The 18,539-nt window shown below is 36.5% G+C and overlaps 1 protein-coding gene across 2 annotated transcripts in view; it reads right to left on the minus strand.

Moving 5' to 3' along the window:
* HSD17B4 (hydroxysteroid 17-beta dehydrogenase 4) overlaps positions 1–18,539 on the minus strand; it is a 63,567-nt gene that overhangs the window by 29,981 nt on the left and 15,047 nt on the right. For both annotated transcript variants that reach the window (XM_009096355.3, XM_018921215.3), the window contains exons 10-17: positions 18,338–18,362; positions 16,586–16,714; positions 10,221–10,327; positions 9,317–9,550; positions 8,841–8,892; positions 7,438–7,509; positions 5,795–5,898; positions 3,094–3,159 (exon numbers count right to left, since the gene is read on the minus strand). In XM_009096355.3, the coding sequence (XP_009094603.2) occupies positions 3,094–3,159; positions 5,795–5,898; positions 7,438–7,509; positions 8,841–8,892; positions 9,317–9,550; positions 10,221–10,327; positions 16,586–16,714; positions 18,338–18,362 (789 nt within the window). The remainder of the gene's footprint in view (positions 1–3,093; positions 3,160–5,794; positions 5,899–7,437; positions 7,510–8,840; positions 8,893–9,316; positions 9,551–10,220; positions 10,328–16,585; positions 16,715–18,337; positions 18,363–18,539) is intronic.

Below are 18,539 nucleotides of genomic sequence, written 5' to 3' on the forward strand. Positions count from 1 at the left end.
GGAAGGAAACATGTAGAATATCAGAACACTGAGTTATTCCACGAGCAAACAAGTCATAGAAAGTCCACAACAAATTCAAGACACCTAAGTTGTTTCCTTCCTCAGAAGTGACTTGTAGTAGTTAAGGCATTATCTACTTAAAATAAGCACTGAGCTTACCTTGTGTGTCATCAGAAAATGAGTTCCCAAGAAATCAAGACATTTGGGAAGAGAGTGAAAGCTATATGCAGATAAGATTCTCCAGAGATACAGGTCATTCCCTACCTGTTAGTTTTCATTGCATTAGCAACTATTCAGCAAAATCAGTTTGATTGATTAATTTAAGCACCCAGCTTGAAAACTGTCAGGACAAAAGCTCTGTAACTACATTAAATATTCCCTATAGGGTTGAAATTGAATGATCCATTCCTTCCTAATGGCTAACAGTCAAACACCCTCTAGATGTCTTGATCTTCTGTCAAAAGGTCTATTTAATTCAAAAGAATTAAGGCAGTGTCTCTAGTAAAGTAAAGTTCAGGTTACAGAGAGAGAACAAACTAGAAAAATACCACCACACATGCACATCTCTACAGGGCAAGATGCAAAAATTGTCATTTAGTTCTTTGCAGAAAAATTCATGAATACAGAAGAAATATTTTATGTCCTTCTCCAGCAAGATGCAATTTTAAGCTTTAACGGCTTTTAGAAGATCAGATACTTCTAAATTTTTCTTAGCCACTTTTACCTTTAAGCAGCTTACATCATGGTACTGCAACTCATTCATAAGCACTGACTGCAATTTAAAGAACTTCTAAGAAATAGGTACAGATCTGAGACGGATAAACATATATTATAACTCTTGCTATTAGTCTTTGATACCACTAACCAAAAGGATTAATTTGTTCTACCAACAGTCACATAGCACAAAGATTTGTCAAGGAACTGTAGGTGGCTGTACCCTCTTTTCTGCTGAACACACGGTGATGGGCAGAAACAGCTACTTAGCCCTCCATTCCCAGAGTCCTCCTCACTAAGCAGTGCTTCATCTGGTCTGCAACATTCTTCCTCTTGGAAAAATCCTACTGACGTAGAGTTAGAATTCAAGGTAACTACTGTCATTACCTTAAGTGAAAGACACGTGTGTAAATATTTATAAATTATCCATGGAAGTGTATTTATGAGACAGTTTACTGCTGAATCATGATATAAAAAGGGAAAAATGCTAACAATGAAGAGCAGTTTAGCCATGTAATTATGGTGAGTGCCATAACTATCACTGGACATAAGTACAGTTTAAGTTGAATCAAATGCCATCTGCAAACTGACTCTTCCAGTCTGTCTTATACTCTGTACCAATTCAATAGTTGAATGGCAACAGTCATTTCTGCCAACACACTTTTCATTTAAACACTAAGACATTCAGAAATTTCGAAGCAGTTTGTGTGCCAGATTCCATTTTTTAAAAGAAGATTTTGGGCACTTATGCGTCATTCCACAGACATATAAATGTAAAATCTTGGTAAATGTAAAATATTTTCCCTTCCCATGAAAGTTGGTATCTGTACATAAAGTTCCCAAGTGCTACACATTCCCCCCTCCTGTACACCCATCCTGTCATTATCCTGAAACACAAATGCAACTGAATAATTTGGTACAGAAGCCTTCTTGTAATTATCAAAGTCCACTGGCTGTGGCTCCTCTAAGTCCTAACTAGAGATTAATTCTCTTTCTATATCTACCTGTCAGAGTAGATCTTAAAAAAAAGCAAGTGAAGTGGCTACTCTCTGCTACTTGTTTTATTGCCAAGAATCAATTTTGCAATAGCAAGTTTCCCAACTTCTTTGTTATAGTGTTTTATCACAATCTTTTATCTCATGAACTTCAGAGAATTTTGTGCACAATAACAATTCTAGACATATGGGTTTAAGGCTCAGAAACTAAAACTACCATATGAACAAGGCAATCATAAATACCATGTGAAAACTGATGAGCCTGGAATCAATCCCAATATAATCATGCAGTAGAGAATCTTTCCAACATTTAAAATAAATACTTATAAATACTGGATCTTTAGAGATGCTGTATCTCATCTAATAAAGGGTCAGCTGATAAAAAGCACTTTCCACCACATTTAGCCAACTGCCAGGAGAAAAGTACTCCCTCACCATTCCCTGCTCTTTGCTCACCTTGCCAATTTTCAATGAAGCCTATTGAGAAGAATAAGACACCTGTACCTCCTAGACCAGTGCTGTAAGTTTTAGGATGCAGCCAGTACATCAGTGACATAAACAAAAATGCTGATCTGGTGATTTTGGCTCTTTCCCAGTTGAAGTGGATATGGCTAACTTGGACTTCAAGGACAAGAATCAGCTGGATGAGACTTAATTATTCCATATATAATCAGAGAGAGGCTAAGCAGACATTGCAATTAGCACAGTTCAGCTAATGCTCAACATTTTAATTCCATCTTCCAAAGCTACAGCCACCTGCCATGACTAAGTTGATTTTGGAAACAGCACTCCGTGTCCTAACGTTGGTTGCCCCCAGTTTTCTTTTCTTGTTTGTCTGACACCTGCAGGTTTACCTTGAGAGGAGATTATATTTCTTTGCATAGGTTTCTGCCTAGGGAAAGCAGATGCCTGTTAAGCAGTGGGAATGTAGACAAAGAGAAACATATCTGTCAGTATTTCAGGTTTCCCTTGACTCCTCCTACTACACAAATTTAACTTTTTCAAAACTGTGAGCCACTAGCAATTTTTTTTTTTTTTGGTCAAAATGTGTTTGTTTGCACCATATGGTGTAAATTTCAGGAAGCCTGAACCTTCTTTTCAAAAGTACAAAAGAGAACAAACATTCATCTCCTCCTTCTATACAGAATTTGTAATAAACAATTATAAAATTTCATCAGTCTTAAGAAAAGACTGTCTTACACAGTACATTAAACACACTAGAAGATAGAAGAAATTTTAGCTTTACACATACATACACACATAAACAAGCAAGTATAAATATCTGAGGTATATCAGAAAACCTACACTATTAATTAACATCATTTAGCACTCCTTTCTCCAAACAAAACAAAGATTTCCACACCTAAAGAACACAAAGCTTTACCTGATCAGCTGTTGTAACATCAGAAATTACAGCATCAGGGGGTCTCTGGGGTGGAGCTGCTGTTAACTAAAGCACAAGTAATGGTATCATTAGTATTTCACAGCAAAAATCTTTTATCCATACCTAACACCAGTTAAGTATAAAAAGAAACAATATTTACCAAATTGGTAAGCTTCCTCCTATCATTTTTACATTTATAGACAAATAGAAAAAGATACTTAGTCCAGAAAACATCACTCATCAAGGTTAGCCTTACAAAGATAGTGATTCCGAGGCATCAGATCCTGCCTACTCTTATATGATTCACCTGATGTGTTTGACAACATTGCTTCCAAATTATCCAAAAAAAGCCAAGAATTATTCACTCAGGAAAAAAAGTCGTCTCACAGAATAGTAAAACACAAACAAAAATGAAGCGTTTAAAATAATACTTTAGGAGGCACAATGAAGAACAAAATTATTTACTACCTCACTTGTGGACTCTGTTTCACTACTTTTCACCTTTATGAGCTTCCAGCTCCTTTTTGCTTTACATTTTTTTCTTTTACTTTTTTTTTTGCAATTACATGCTGCACATTAAGCCCCACTTTACTGCAAAAAAGCTGTTCCTTGTGCAATCTACAGCTTCATAGTTCAGTTTCCAAGACATAAATCTTGCCAACAGACTGACAGAGAACATCCTAGAACATGACAAACATTAAGAACACCATAATCAATTAAAGCTATTAAAGTAGCTGAAATAATTTTTTCTCCTCTACTCCTTGTATTTTCAAAACAAACAAAAAAAGTCCAGAAAGAAACTAGCTTAAGCTCTAAAATGAAAGGAAGCAAACTGATTCTCACCTGTAGCAATTTCACTTATGTTAATTTGTGTAAGGTCTTTACCAAAGGAAGGAGAAATAAAAAGAAACCAAGTGCTTTAAACTTTCATGTCTAATAAAAGCAAAGGTTCTTCCCTGTTTATTAACACAGAACAAGGACATTTCTTGGGTGGAAGACTTGATAAGCACTCCTCTTGTCACTTCAGAGAATCACAGCGGACCTACACAATCAGCTTGATAACAAGAACATTTCCTAAACATGCTCTCAAAACAAGCATGACTTGCCAATCTACTTCTAGCTCGTTTAAAGAAACTCAGCTTGACCTACTGAGTCATTAAAACCAGCCAACATATGAATAATCAACGAAACCCTTCTACCCACAGGTCAAGAAACCCTTAACTCAAGAGGAGACACATGATTTACACAACACACTGCTCACCACTGACCTCAACTTGGAAATCTGCTCCTCTTGACTTACAATGTATTTTCAAATACAATAAAACTGTTAAGTGACAAAAAGACACACTACAACATATGTCTGCTCAGCTTGGGATTTCTTTTTGCACAGAGGAGCATGAAACTTTTTTTAATTGGGAAGTTCTGCAAGGAAAAAGCAGGAAGATCTACCATTGGAAAAATAGCCTCTTGCATGCTGCTGCCTCTGTTGAAACTGATGTAATTTCTGTCTTAATGAGATTACATTTGGGGGATTTTTTTTTTCTTTAATCATGGGAAGGAGCTGCCTGAAACAGTATTCTTCAAATGTTAAAATGTAAAATAATGTATATAACATTCTTACATTTCACTAAGTAGAGTGAAAAAATTGCAGTTGCCTGAAGTGCAATGTTTAACTAAGGGCCAAAACACTACACTGGACTCACTGACGTCATCACAATAGGTTAGCCTTGAACCATAGGGTTTTTTACATGCACTGCTTATAAAATCTAATTGCAGAACAATTAAGGGATCCTTCAAAGACTTCAATACACTGTCTGCAACAATCTCCTGTGGTTTTTTTTATACTACAGAGAGGCTCTTTAAAGCAGCAGGCATTTCAGTACCTGATCTGTAAAGTTTATATACTGTAAAACTTCTATATAACTGATACGGGTTTAAGTAAAAAACCCTGTAAGTTTACATGCAAAAATCCCAAAGAACATTATCTACAGTATTTCAGACATGTGAAACCTAGGTATTTCATTATTCATGTTCAAAACCACTGAACTTAACATACCTTCTCATTCAATTCTTTATTACTGTAGTGCCTCAGGGCTCTAGTTCACAGAAACAACATGAAGTCACAGCTGACACTGCCCTCAAACACAGCATTGAAGGGGACAATAGCAGGTACCCAAATAGCTACCTCAGACATAAACACTCTGTGGTCATGTGACAATGTTTGCTACCTGCTAACTCTCTGAAAACAGAAAAGTTCAGCTCCAAACTATAATGCTACTTCTCTTTTCCTCTTTATGCTTTCCAAGCCTCTTCCATACAAACACATAGATTTAGAAAGAGCTACACCTAGAGATCTTTTCTAGAAACTGCAACCTCAATCCTAATACTGCTTTCCATTAGGATATTCTACCATTTCAAATATTTCAGTGTACGAATATTTCCTGTGTAATGTTTACCAATTCACTTTTCTCTCTAACTCTCAAAACAAAACCACTGGTTTCCCAAAACCTGAACAATATCTTTTCACTCAGGCTCTGCAGTGAACAGAAGTATTTAAAATCCATCTGAGTTTGCTCAGCCACATGCTTAAATGCTAGTTTACGCTTCCTCGTTCATATAGCTAATATTTTTCTTGCAGTGCTGAAAGAACTCTTTATGTGCTTTGTGGGGCTTTTTTAAATATGGATATGTGTGGATTTACCTTGGCCTTTTCTGATGTTCGTTTTCCACCAAATCCTCCAGCTCCAACAAAAAACAAAGAGAACTGATTATAACAAACGAGGTCCTTTCCACAAAAGGTATTCACTGAAACACAAAGAAGAGGAAGGTCATTTATTGTCTTCAATCTCCTTTTTCATACAACTAGCATGTGTTGTTACAAGAGACAAGTTCAGATAGAAACTTGATAAAGCTCATTTTAACAACTGACGGTGGTCACACTTTCACACTGCACTGCTGCAAGTCACTTTCCTAGCAGGGAAGACTAATGATTATGTTTCAAATAATAAAATGAACTTTACCTATTTGAAAGCACTAAAATTAAAAAATGAGCTATCAAAATGGTGACAACATTCAAGGTGCTAAAAACTTTTGACAACACAGAACTGAAATTAGATTCATCTCAGCATCTCAGACTGTATAATTTATTTAAATATAGAATTGTACCATAAAATATGATGTATTAAAACCTCCTGAGAATAGCCAGTGTGTTAAATAGATTATGAACTCATACAAAAAGTGGTACTAGCACCTTGTATGAGAAGAGTTCCAGAGTTCAAGGTCACCTGTTTCTTCTTTTTGAAGAAGTTAGACTTCTTATAATGAACTGAGATTGAGCTTCCTAGTCTGGTTCATAGCTATTTCATTCCTTTACACCTCAGACTGGACTTCACAGAACTGTTTTGTTAATAATGTTAATTTCCAGTTCTAGAAGAAATTTAAAAACCAGACACTCTGCTCACAAAAAGAACTTCTGCATGTTGCAGGAATAAACAGGCTTCATATTAGCCCACTATGAAAACAAAACACAGGTATGAAGAATGGTCAGTATAAAACCTTTTACAATTTTATCTGACCACTGAAGGAATAAAAGGTCAACTGTGTTTAGAGATTCACAGTCTATAAACCTACTCTTTCTGTCTAATTTCCCAAAGAACCTTGGCATAATCACACCTAATAGGAGTAAGATTCTGAAAACTTCAAGTTATCAATTTCTGGAGACATTCTCATCCTCCAACTTGGATTTAAAAGGAAGCAAATAAAATAAAGTTTAGAATAAAATAATTCAGGCATTAAAAAAGAATGCAGGACATGCTCTTAAAGATCCACGCTTTGCAGGTGGGTCTACATGACACAATGTATAATAAAACATAACATAAAATATGTTAAAACATACATAACATAAAGTATTATTAACTTTTGCAAAGCCACCCACAAAATACATGCAAACATGCAGACACACATCCCGTCCTGTGGGATGGTAGAATATAAACTGGCTACCTTCAGGCAAGAGAAGTATTATTAAGAACTTATTAAGATCTGTTCGCATACTGCATTATTCTACCTAAACAGGAAGAAAGTGTTCTTATTTCAATATGCTAACTACTCAAGAACAATTACACTTTGATCTGTTTGCATGGTGCATTGTTCTGCCTACAAAGGAAGAAAGTGTTTCTAATTCAGTAGGTTAACTGACCAGGAACAATTACACAGCCGCATCTCACTGAGGTTTAATAAGCTACAAGTCTTCTCCATGGAAGGGCTGGCAGTTATTGGTATAGCTACTTAAAAATGAAGCCTAATAAATATAACTGCACCCCCATCAAAAGCCATAAAACATTTTACCATCTATTAGCAAGACCGCTCCTGATCCTTTGTCCAGAATATCAGCAACAGTTGAAACTGACCTTAATTCTCCTGTAAGAACAAAACATGGATACATTGAAAGGTTTTGATATAGGAACACAGCCTACAGAACACTCTTTACACTTCCCTATTAACTTACTAACTTCCTTACCTACCACTATCATTACTGTTGCTGACATTATTATTAGTAGTTATTATTATTATTGTAATTGTAATTCTTATTATCAACACCACCATAAGCATTGTAAAAGTCATATTAATTACAATCATCCTAACAACAGTGTCTGGGAATCTTTGCAAATCTTGGTTTGAAGATCTGAGTGTTGTTTCGCTTGGGGTCTTTTTATGTAACTTCTGGGGGTTTTTTTAAAATAGAATTTTGTTATAGTTCACGTATTCAGAGCTAAACACATCACTTTTTAGACTCAAACATATTGCTATCTTCAAAGCTAGTTCAAAGTTCAATCATTTAAGGACTGTCCACAGATTTCAGGAGATCTGAGGCAACCACAGTCTTACAGAAGAGAAGCTCAGCTCAGAGCCTGGGCACAGGGATCCCTGAAATTTGTCATAGAGGTTACTGCATTAGAGAAACACATGTGTTTATAAATCAGCCTACAGAATGCAAAACCAAAAACCTTTATGAAGTCCTGGCAATCCATTACTAATCATAAACTTCTTTGTATTAAATATAATTTTCAGATAATTTTTTGTTTCAACAAAAAATCCTGACATTTACTTGTGGCTTGAATTTTTTTTTTTTTTGTTACAATCTCAAAAACTTAATTTTTATAAACTACCAGTGAGGAAACCCAGACACATGCATATCTTGAATTAACGTAAAAAGTAACTCTCAGATACTGTAATCAGGGAAAACTCAGCCATCTCTGAAAAGAATTTGCTACTGCAGTAACTAATGCCTTGAGAATTTTGACAGGAAGAAAAGTAATTGTTATTAGGTTCCTCATTCAGATGTCCATTTGTTTTTTTACATACATAGTTTAAATCTTATCCTCTTACTGGCACACAGACACAATCAATGCTGAAGAATTCTCAGGCAAACATCCCAAAAGTTTTATAATACAACCTTATTGAAATATTTTGGTTTTGGTAGTTAGTATCAAATTAGATGAATAATCCACAGGTATGTAGTGTAATTGCTTACTGTATCAAAAATGATGCATACTTTACTAAGTATACTGAATAAAAGCAATACTCTGTCTCAAAAACAGTTTCAGAATTCCTTCAAGAACACAACAGGTTGCCTCTCTTTTCCCCCACTCCTACTACAGTTTGAAACAAAGCTTCCCTGTTTCCACTTACAACATAGCTACAGGAACTTGTCATAGTGAAAAACACATCAACAACACAGAAGGACTGACCTGAAGTTGGTAATGGTTTATAAAGCTCCAGATATTGTTCACCATGCAGCATCTATGTAAAGAAAGACAGTGCTGTAATAACAATCAATAGATTGCTTCCTCCCCCAAGTCAATACACAGCTATTTTAGAAAGTGTCCAGAGCAAACAAATCAAAAAACCCCCAAGTTTTATTCTTTTGTTTTTCTAACTTCATCCCCAAAATGTTTTCAAATAAAGTTTTAAGCTTTTATGGTTTAAAAAAAGCATAGTGAACACAAAGTAAAATTGAATATCAAATTCATCATACATCTCATCATAGGAAGATGAATTAGACAAGTGAAGTAAATGAATAATTTCTTAGGATGTAAGAATACAAACCACTGAATTTTTAACTTCTAGAACAAAAAGAACTTAACAATATTACAAAAATACTAACTGAAGTCACCTTTCAGTTATATGACACACAAGCAAAATTAGCTACTTCACTTTTCCATACCCTTGCAAGATCAATATTTAGTCCTGAAAGAGAAGGAACACCATCAAACATCGATGTCTGAGCAGGAATTACTCCAAAGCTAGGTAAACAGCAGAATTCTTCACTTCCTTCAAAGAGAAATTTTAGGTGATCTGGATCCTTAGTAGACATTCCCACACCAAGTGCATATAGAATAGGCTCCAAGTGAGTGTATTTATACACGTTGGTACCCAATTTACGGCCAACAATGCTTGCCTGGAAATAAGAAGTCAACATAAAATAAAAATCAAAACCACTTAATACTGAACTTGCATTTATTCTGTAGTTCTTTTATCAAACTTGATGTCTGAGGATTTTCTTTACAGTCACATGTACACATAAAGTATGAGTAATAAATACACTATAAAATATTAATGCATTCATTGCAATACAAGCAACCCAAATGCAAGCCATTATACCTTGCTTCAAGCAATTTACCTCAAGAATAAATGGTATAACTTCATACAGCTGCACTCTCAGCAGTGCATAAGATTTTTTCAAAAACAAACCACAACTGAAATAATTAACAGCATAATAAGACTGAAATGAGGAAAAATTATCTATAGAGAAAGAGCCAGAGCAAAATGACACTGCCCAACAACATCCAGGCTCTGTCACTTTTCTGAATAATACCCTAATTAGAGATGTGTAACAGAACTTACAAGCGCTTAGATTCTGCATTATCCAGTCTATTCAGCCCTAAGTTTTCCTATCATCAATTCAAGTCTGGAGATGTTTTTCGTCCTGCTTCCACCCTTCACATTTTAAACCCCACCTTTCTTTTTTGCAGACAGCAAGCCAGAGTACAAGCTGGGCAGCAACACTGTTCTCTCTGCTCAAGGTTTTCACCCAGCTTTGAGTGCATCTGGTAGACAGATGTACTTACTGTGTCAACAGAAGAAGAGACCACTGATGCAGAGCTTGTTGAATTCATAGAAACATTCCCTTGAGACTCTATCTGACTTAGAGCATCACTCAATACACTTATGGATTCTAGAGAAAGGAATTGAAAAAAACTCACTTTTAGATAACCATACATGACACACTCCAGCTACAGACACAAAACACACACATAAATCAGCAAATAAGATACAGCCTGGTATTTCTAAGTTCACCTGTAAACACAGTAAATATACATCTGTAAATTGAGCATGGTGCTGCTGATTTATTAAAATTAAGGATATTGATCTAGTACCAATACCCAACTGTGACGGACAAAGACTCTCTTAACAGTTTAAAGTTAGAAAGAAAGTGTATGTTTATTACGACGCAGGGCAGCGTGTGGGATAACTCCAAAATACACACCACAATTTACAGGTGATTACAGAGTCCTTTTATCTACACAAGTATTGAATACCCGAAATACAAATACATATTCATAACTTTGGTACATCACATTCCCTGCTTCATATGGTAATTAGTTCAAAAGCTACTCAGCATGTGTTTTTTGCTCCTCGAAATGGGTCAGTGGTCTTTTTCATGGGGAGGGGTCCCAAAATGAGGAAGTAAATGAAGTCTTCCTCGTTCTGACCTTTCTAACTTTTCAATGCAAATATGACAAATTTTTTCCCATTCCCTGTCTTCAATTGGTTTCAGAACAGAGGAGGCCTACAATTTTCTTATGTTCCTAAGAGCTATTTATCAGTTTCTATTTTCTTCATTAGAAACCCAGCTAACCAAACATTATGTTGACAAGCAATTATTAGTTAACTACTAACTCTTAACTTTATCAAGACCTACCCATTTATTTTGACTCTAATAAAGCTTATCTCTAACTAAAACCTCAGCTCCTCTAAAATCTCTAAATTCCTTAAAGTTTGTGTCTCACTGCATTTTATGAGCATTCACATAAAAGTAGAGGAAAGTGATTTCTGCACAGGTTCTATCAGCTCTGCACCCACCAGTCAACCATGACACTTATCTCAATGTGTTAAAGAGAAGATAATGAGTGCTGTATGTTTCAACTGTCTGAGAAGCAAATATATGAAAATTACTACTGATTCTCTTACAAGAATTATTTGCAATACAAGTCACAGGTCTAGTCTCCCGACTGCTACCCTCTTTCCTGAATCAGACAGACAGAAAAACAAATAAGTCTGATACTGAACAATGACAAAACTATAAATGAGATGATGCGTGGCTGAATTCAGCTATGGTCACGACAGGCTATCAAGAACTTGTTCCTTGAAGCTTAATAGGGTTAAAATCAACATTAAACATTAGAAAATCTAAAACAAAAGGTTATGAGAATCTCACACAAAAATAAAAATGTGTTTAAATCAGAGAAGTGCAAAATCATTTCTTAACTACCTCAATGCAGAGTTACTCCCCTCCACTTCAAACCCCCTGTGCCCATACTGACTTGCACTGCTGCTTGCGCTAAGTCAATGCTGCTCTATCACACAGCACTACTCTAAACAGCCTGCAAGGTAAACTGCATGCCCTCTTGCAGAATCCCGTTTTCCTGAACTATCTCTTGTTTACCAGTCTCACTGCCAGAATCATCATAACATTTGTTTGTAGCCTGATTCTTGTGAAGAAAAGGAACATCTAAGAAACAAACATATGTTGTCACCTCTTCTGCCAAAGAGAAGCTTCCTCTTTGGATACAAGCTCTGTCACAATGGGATGTTATGACACTTACATAATGTCAAAATGTGCAAAAATACTTCTAATTTGTAAGAACCTTTTAAAAGGTAATCTCTTTTATCCTTTTCTTCATTCATTAAATGAATTAAAGAAAAACAATACAGAGCTATTGGGAAAAGTAACAGACTATTTCTACTTTTTCTTCATGAACAAATGGAAGGTTTCACATTGCTTTAAAATCTTCACAGGAGAATACAGGTTTGACCTCCAAGCAAAGCCAAATGTTTCCTCAACTTAGCACAGCCACAAACTACTTACATGCTGGAATATAAAGATCACTTTTAATGGTGAGACCTAAAGATTAACAACATGCATTTTCAACAAAATTATTTGTCATAATCAAGATCAACAGTATAAAGGTAACGTGTAAATTAATAATGATGCAGAATATTAAAATCTCCTCTTCAAGGAGTCCTTCTTCCAGAATGTATGATGTGAGTGGACTGTAAAATTGGTGACCTGCGTCTGGCTGAAACTAAGGAGATCACAGAGTCATAGAATAGTCTGGGTTGGAAGGGACCCTTAAAAGTCAGCTAGTCCAACTCCCTTGAAATGATCAGATACATCTTCAACTAAATTAGGCAGCTCAGAGCTCCATCATACCTGACCTCGAATGTTTACAGGACAGGGCATCTACTACCTATCCGTGAAAAGCCTGTTCCAGTGTTTAACCATCCTTTGTATAAAACTTCTTCCTTATAGCTCACCTATATCAAGCCTCAGTTTTAAGCCACTACCTCTCATCCTATTGCAACAGGCCCTGCCAAAAACTTCAGCAAAGACTGAAAGACTACAAAAAGTGTCACTGAAGTCTCCTCTTCTCCAGACTGAGCAAACCCAACTCTCTCTGCCTTTTCCCTTATAAGAGGAGTTCCATCATTTTTATCATTTTTGTGGCCCTCCTCTAGCTCCTTCAGAGCTGGTCTGTCTTTCCTGGGTTGAAGACTGCAGAGCTGGATGTTGTACTCCAAGTGGAGAGGAGACCTCGGGGGGGCAGAACCAACTCCCCACAGCCTACTGGACATGGTTCTTTTGATGCACCCTGGGATACAACTGACTTTTCATTGCCAGCTTTTGTCCAACTTTTCATCCACTAGGATCTCCAGATTGTTCACCACAGGAATGTTTCTGACACCTTCATTCTGTATTGATACCGGGGCTTGTCCCAGCCTATGTGCAACACCTTGCATTTGGCACTGCTGAAGCTCATCAAGCTCCCATGGGCTCACTCATGCTTGTCCAGGACCCTCTGGATGACATCCCTCAGCTGTGTCACCACACTCCTCAGCTCAGTGCACTCTCAGCAAATTTGCAGAGCGTACACTCCATCCCTTATCTATGTCATTGATTAAGCTACTACACACTCCTGTTCACAATACAGGCCCCTGATGGACAGCATTCATTACTGATCACCATGTGGACATCGAGACATTGACCATCCAACCAAAACCTCCTCCACTGAACAGTTCATCCATCATATCCGTATCTCAGCAATTTAGACAAATGTTGTGGGGGGCTGTGTCAAAGGCCTTACACTAGTTCAGACAGATGATATTCACAGGCCTTCCCTTACTCAATGATTAAGTCATTCTGTCACAGAAGGCCACTGGGTTGGTCAAATGGGACTAACCCTTGGTGAGTTACTGGCTGTTTCAAATCACCTCCCTGTTCTCCACGACCTTCCCACGCACAGAGTTGAGGCTCACAGGATGATAATTCCCAACTTTCTAAATTTTTTTTTAAGACCCAAGAAATATACAATTACAACAACGGGCATAATTTTGTCAGAAACAAACCCAGTACGAAACTTTTTAATTAACACAATTATCTTATTATTGGTATAGGGGTATTTTTTAAATTGTTGGACTACCAGTGAACTCTAAAACTTTAAGTGTTCACCACCTCAGAATGGCCTGCTATTGTACACCAAATCATTAGCAGACAAAAGGAAAAGACTAAGCTGGAGAACAAAGGTTGAAAATAGTCATAACAAAAGGCATCTCTTTCCAAAAGTATAAATTTTCCAATAAGGGGACATTGCATATGAACCATATCCCTTAACAACAAAGGAAACACCACAAGTGTTTAAACCTTTTTTAAATACATATAAGGAAAGGTGACACTGCAGCTGGAAAACTTCTCTTACACAAATTCTTCATATACACACAAAGTATGCATACATACGCACACACATTCAATGTGTTTTATATTAATTTGCTCTATGTCAGACATAAGCTTTTAAGATGTGCCAGAAGTCAAACAATGAGAACACTCTAGTTATTTTCTGTAAATACATAGCTTTTAAGAGAATTAAAAATGCACAGAAATTTCTAATAGCGAATTACAGACCTCCAGCTGAAACTGGCTCACATTTTCACAACTGAAGAGAAGCTTGAGACAGAGTGCCTCACCCATGTCACAGACACAATAAAATCTGCTTCCCTAGATAACAAAACAACACAGTAACTTGTGCAAGAGATACTACAGAATGCTGTGTACAGTATACAGCCTGCAAGACAGGGATGCCTGTTCTCTGCCTCTACCACAACACAGTCTGATTCCCTTTCCACAATAGGAAGAATTGGACAATGACACAAGAGCAAGTAGTACTCTTGTAGTAAAAAACCCAAGTAGCAGTTGGGTTTTCTATTACATTAAAAGCAAATACTTCATCTAATTCCTTTTTGGTTTTTTTTTCCTACTGCACCTAATTCTTAGTACACAAATGCTCTTCACAACATTATATTACTCATATTAAGGAAATCTGCAGGAAGAGGTTTAACTTGCAGATGTTAGGTATTGTACCTTTTAATCTTTATTTCGAGTACTCTAGCTTCCTTTATTTCACAGTCAAATACCTTCAAGCAATAAGGAGGAGAATTTGACAGGAGAAGCAACTTCTACCAGAATTAAAAATTCTATTCAGCTAACGAGAATTTTCCTTAACCCTTAAGCTGATTCTCACAAATATACAATACAACAATTAATGCGCAAGTTTTTATTCAGTATCTGTGGCTTGATGGCACTGGAAGGAAAAAGATATATGTTGACTAAGGCCATAACAGAAGCTAAGGCATGGAAGACCCATGCCAATGTAACATTTTGATTTCCTGACTGTAGAAACCTGCCATATTGCATTGTAACACTTTTGCTTGAAGTTCAAAATCTTCTTCAGTTTCTCCTCCCCACAGCATCAACTGGCGGATGTGAAATAACATATATAATGCTGAAGCAACTTTGAAAAGAAATCCCTATCTACAACACTTTTCTGCTAGCAACCCATAAAAGTAACAAAGTTCATGACAGGTCCTAGAACGGATCAGAAGTGATAAAGCTAGAATTATGTTATTATAAACACCATTCCATAGCAGAACAGAGAACATGTATAAACTTGCATACATTTGGAAACAAGATACCTGTAAGCCAAATATCAGTAAGGTGACCTAGAACTACTGTTTGGATGGTTGCATTCCCCTGTGTGCCAAGACCCGAGGGAAAGGACAAAGTGTGTACTATGCTGGTTCTGGTAAAGGCATCTAAAAACATATCTTTAAGATTTTTAACAAAATATCCTAATGGATTTTGGAACCAATGCCTTGAACATCTACTGTGCATTTAAGAATCCTTGAAATTCAACTGACATTGTATATATAGATGCCTTTTTCCCTCCTGCCCTGCACTCTAAAATGCTGGCAAGGAACAAGAAAAGTAAACAAAGCATTGAAAGAGATAATTCCGGTCACCAGCCAAGGGGGGCAATGTGACCCAAGAATATAAGGCACAGTAAGAACTTTTTTGCCGTCATATATCCCACAACTTAACAGAAGCTTTTTGGTAGTGAAATGCTCACCAAAAACCAAGATTCCAGAACTGACAAGAAAACACAATTTCTCTATTACACTATGCTTTTTGCATGTGGGTGCAATAAAATAAAACACTGTCATCAGTATGACTAATGCTTACAATGACAATTGTATCACTTCTCTAGAAACTGTTAAGATTAATCATGTCTTAATGCCATAGGTAAGAACATAGCAGTTGCTTTAGAAAGATCTGACCATACTGAAATAGTAATGATTAATGTAATAGATTTACAAGAAAATTACTTAGTTCTGTAGATTCTGAAGCTTCAGCAAATGTTTGAAAGAAATCATTCTCTTCTAAGCTTTGTTTACCCAAGCTATCCACATACATAGAACCAAAGCACAGTTTGGATTGGAAGGGACCTTCAGAGGTCAGCTAGTCCTAGCCTCTATCAACTCCTGAGTAGGGACATCTTCAAGTAAATCAGTTTATTGAGAGCCCTGTCTTACCAGACATTGAGTATTTCCAGGCACAGGGCATCCACCACCCCTCTGGGCAACTTATGCCAGTGTGCTACCATCCTCACTGTAAAAATCTTTCCTCTTATATCTAATCTAAATTGAGACTCTTTTAGTTTAAAACCATTACTCCTTGTCCTAGTGCAGCAGTTTTTACATTTGTCCCATCTTTCCTGTATTTCTCAGAGGCCTCCATAAAGTACTGAAAGGCTACAATAAGGTCTCCCCAAAACATTCTCTTCCCCAGGCTGAATGTCCCCAACTTAAAAGTCTCCCTTACCTTGGATGGTTCTGGGTTTGCTGGCATTATCAAAGTCACACACCTTCTCCCATTTATCTCTCACTGCTTCAGGGGTCATTGGCTGATTCTTTCCTCTGACAATGGCACCCAAGGATCGCTCCCAGCGCACTAATGGGAAACATCAGCCACAGAGTTCCGGTAACAAACAAAGAAGGTTTTCATTTCTTTAGACAACTTTTCTTTAGGCCACTACCCTCAAGATGGTACAATAAGGGAAACATTTTAAGTACTCCTATGTAACTCACTAGTATAAATTCCAGCTGGACTAAAAGGGTTCACTGCTTCAACTAGCTTTTAGAAAGGGAACAGCATTGGTTTTAAGTTTCACTGAAGCTATAGCAAACTTTTTACTATCCAGAAATACTAGTTTTAGGATTCTGTCTCCTGAAAAGTTGCATTCATCTAAAGACTTTCTCTTCTGACATAACTTTGACTACTACTGCTTAGGAAATCTTCTGAAAGCATAGAGAACTACATGGAAAAAGTGAAAAGCACTTGTTAGCTGTAAAAGAACCTTAAAAGCAGTGGCCAGCACCTCTGGTCTCTGAAGTTGTACTTCAATACTGTAACCTGAGAGAAATTGGTAAGGCCTAAGTGAAACTAGTTGCATAAGGATACAGACTTGGATTAATTGGATTGTAATTCAAACACTTAACCAGTCATGTTGGATTTGCCATTAATTAGCAAAAGGCAATGAATAAGGCCATACTGGTATCTCATTAACAATCTGGTTTCATTTCAGTAACTTCAACAATACCCATTATAATGATGAAAAATGGTATTTTCTCTTGGTCAAAGTGCAGATTTTCAGCTGTATTAAAACCTAACTGCTTGTGAAGGGCAGCAAGATGTTTTGTGCTGCTACCCTGCTTCTTTTAATCTGTTTGCCACACCTCTTGGAAACACTATTCCAGTCACACAGAACACTTGCAGTTAGTTAGAAATGTACAAAATGGTTATCAAGTTGGAAAAAACCACTTAAAAGGTAAGAATGACTCCTGAATTAACAGCCCTACTTCCAACCCTCTGATGATACTCATGTAGGCTGAAAAGTTGTACAGCTCATGAAAACAGTGCCTGTACTAAGTTCAATGGATTTAGGAAAAAAGTCAAGATATCTCACGCACTGAGTATTTTTTCTTCTCGTAAGTCCTCACTATCGTCTGCAAATTTTCCTTAAATTAGTATTTAAGTTGGTTACTGGAGTCACTAAGGAAAATACATGTGTAGTATAGCTACTGGTTATCTAAGAAGACTAATTGCCTTAACATGCCTACACACTAGTATTTTAACAGAAGCATAAGTAATAGTGAAAAGTAACGAGAAAGATGAAATGAAAAATGAAAAACATGCCTTTTTATCAGCATGTGATATTTTATACCATGAAAAATTTAAGTTGTCAAGAAAAGGCAGCAACATACTACTTAGCACCACAAATTCTACTTCAAATTATGCCCAGGATCCAAGAGTTGAAGTTACTTAGGCAGATTTTCAGTTACTGTTAGTTCAAAAGCATAACAATGCACATACCTAAGTTACCAGTTTTTCTCACATGAAGTTAAAGTTTTTACTTTTAACAAATACAAGCAGTTTCCCCAGAACCCTAGGCTTTTATTCATGTTCTTGCCTGAGTAAAAAATGTCTTGCGCACACAGTTTAAGTCTAAACAAAATTTGCAGTCTCAGTATCAATTCCAAAAACAAGATCAATCCTCCAACATAAAGTACTTACATTTTCCAATCCACCCAGCTCCCACCTGCCAAGAAAAAAAAAGAATATCATCAGCTTAGGACATGTCACAAAGCAAAGCTTTGGTAATGCTAGGAAACAAAACTATACTCCAGAACAAACTCAATATATTAAGAATTTCTGAACTACTGCGGGTTGTATTTAACAGTTTAATTAAGCACCTGAATGTGAGCAACATAAAACA

The sequence above is a fragment of the Serinus canaria genome, chromosome Z, assembly GCF_022539315.1.
Source record: "Serinus canaria isolate serCan28SL12 chromosome Z, serCan2020, whole genome shotgun sequence".
In the NCBI taxonomy this organism is placed as follows: Eukaryota; Metazoa; Chordata; class Aves; order Passeriformes; family Fringillidae; genus Serinus; species Serinus canaria.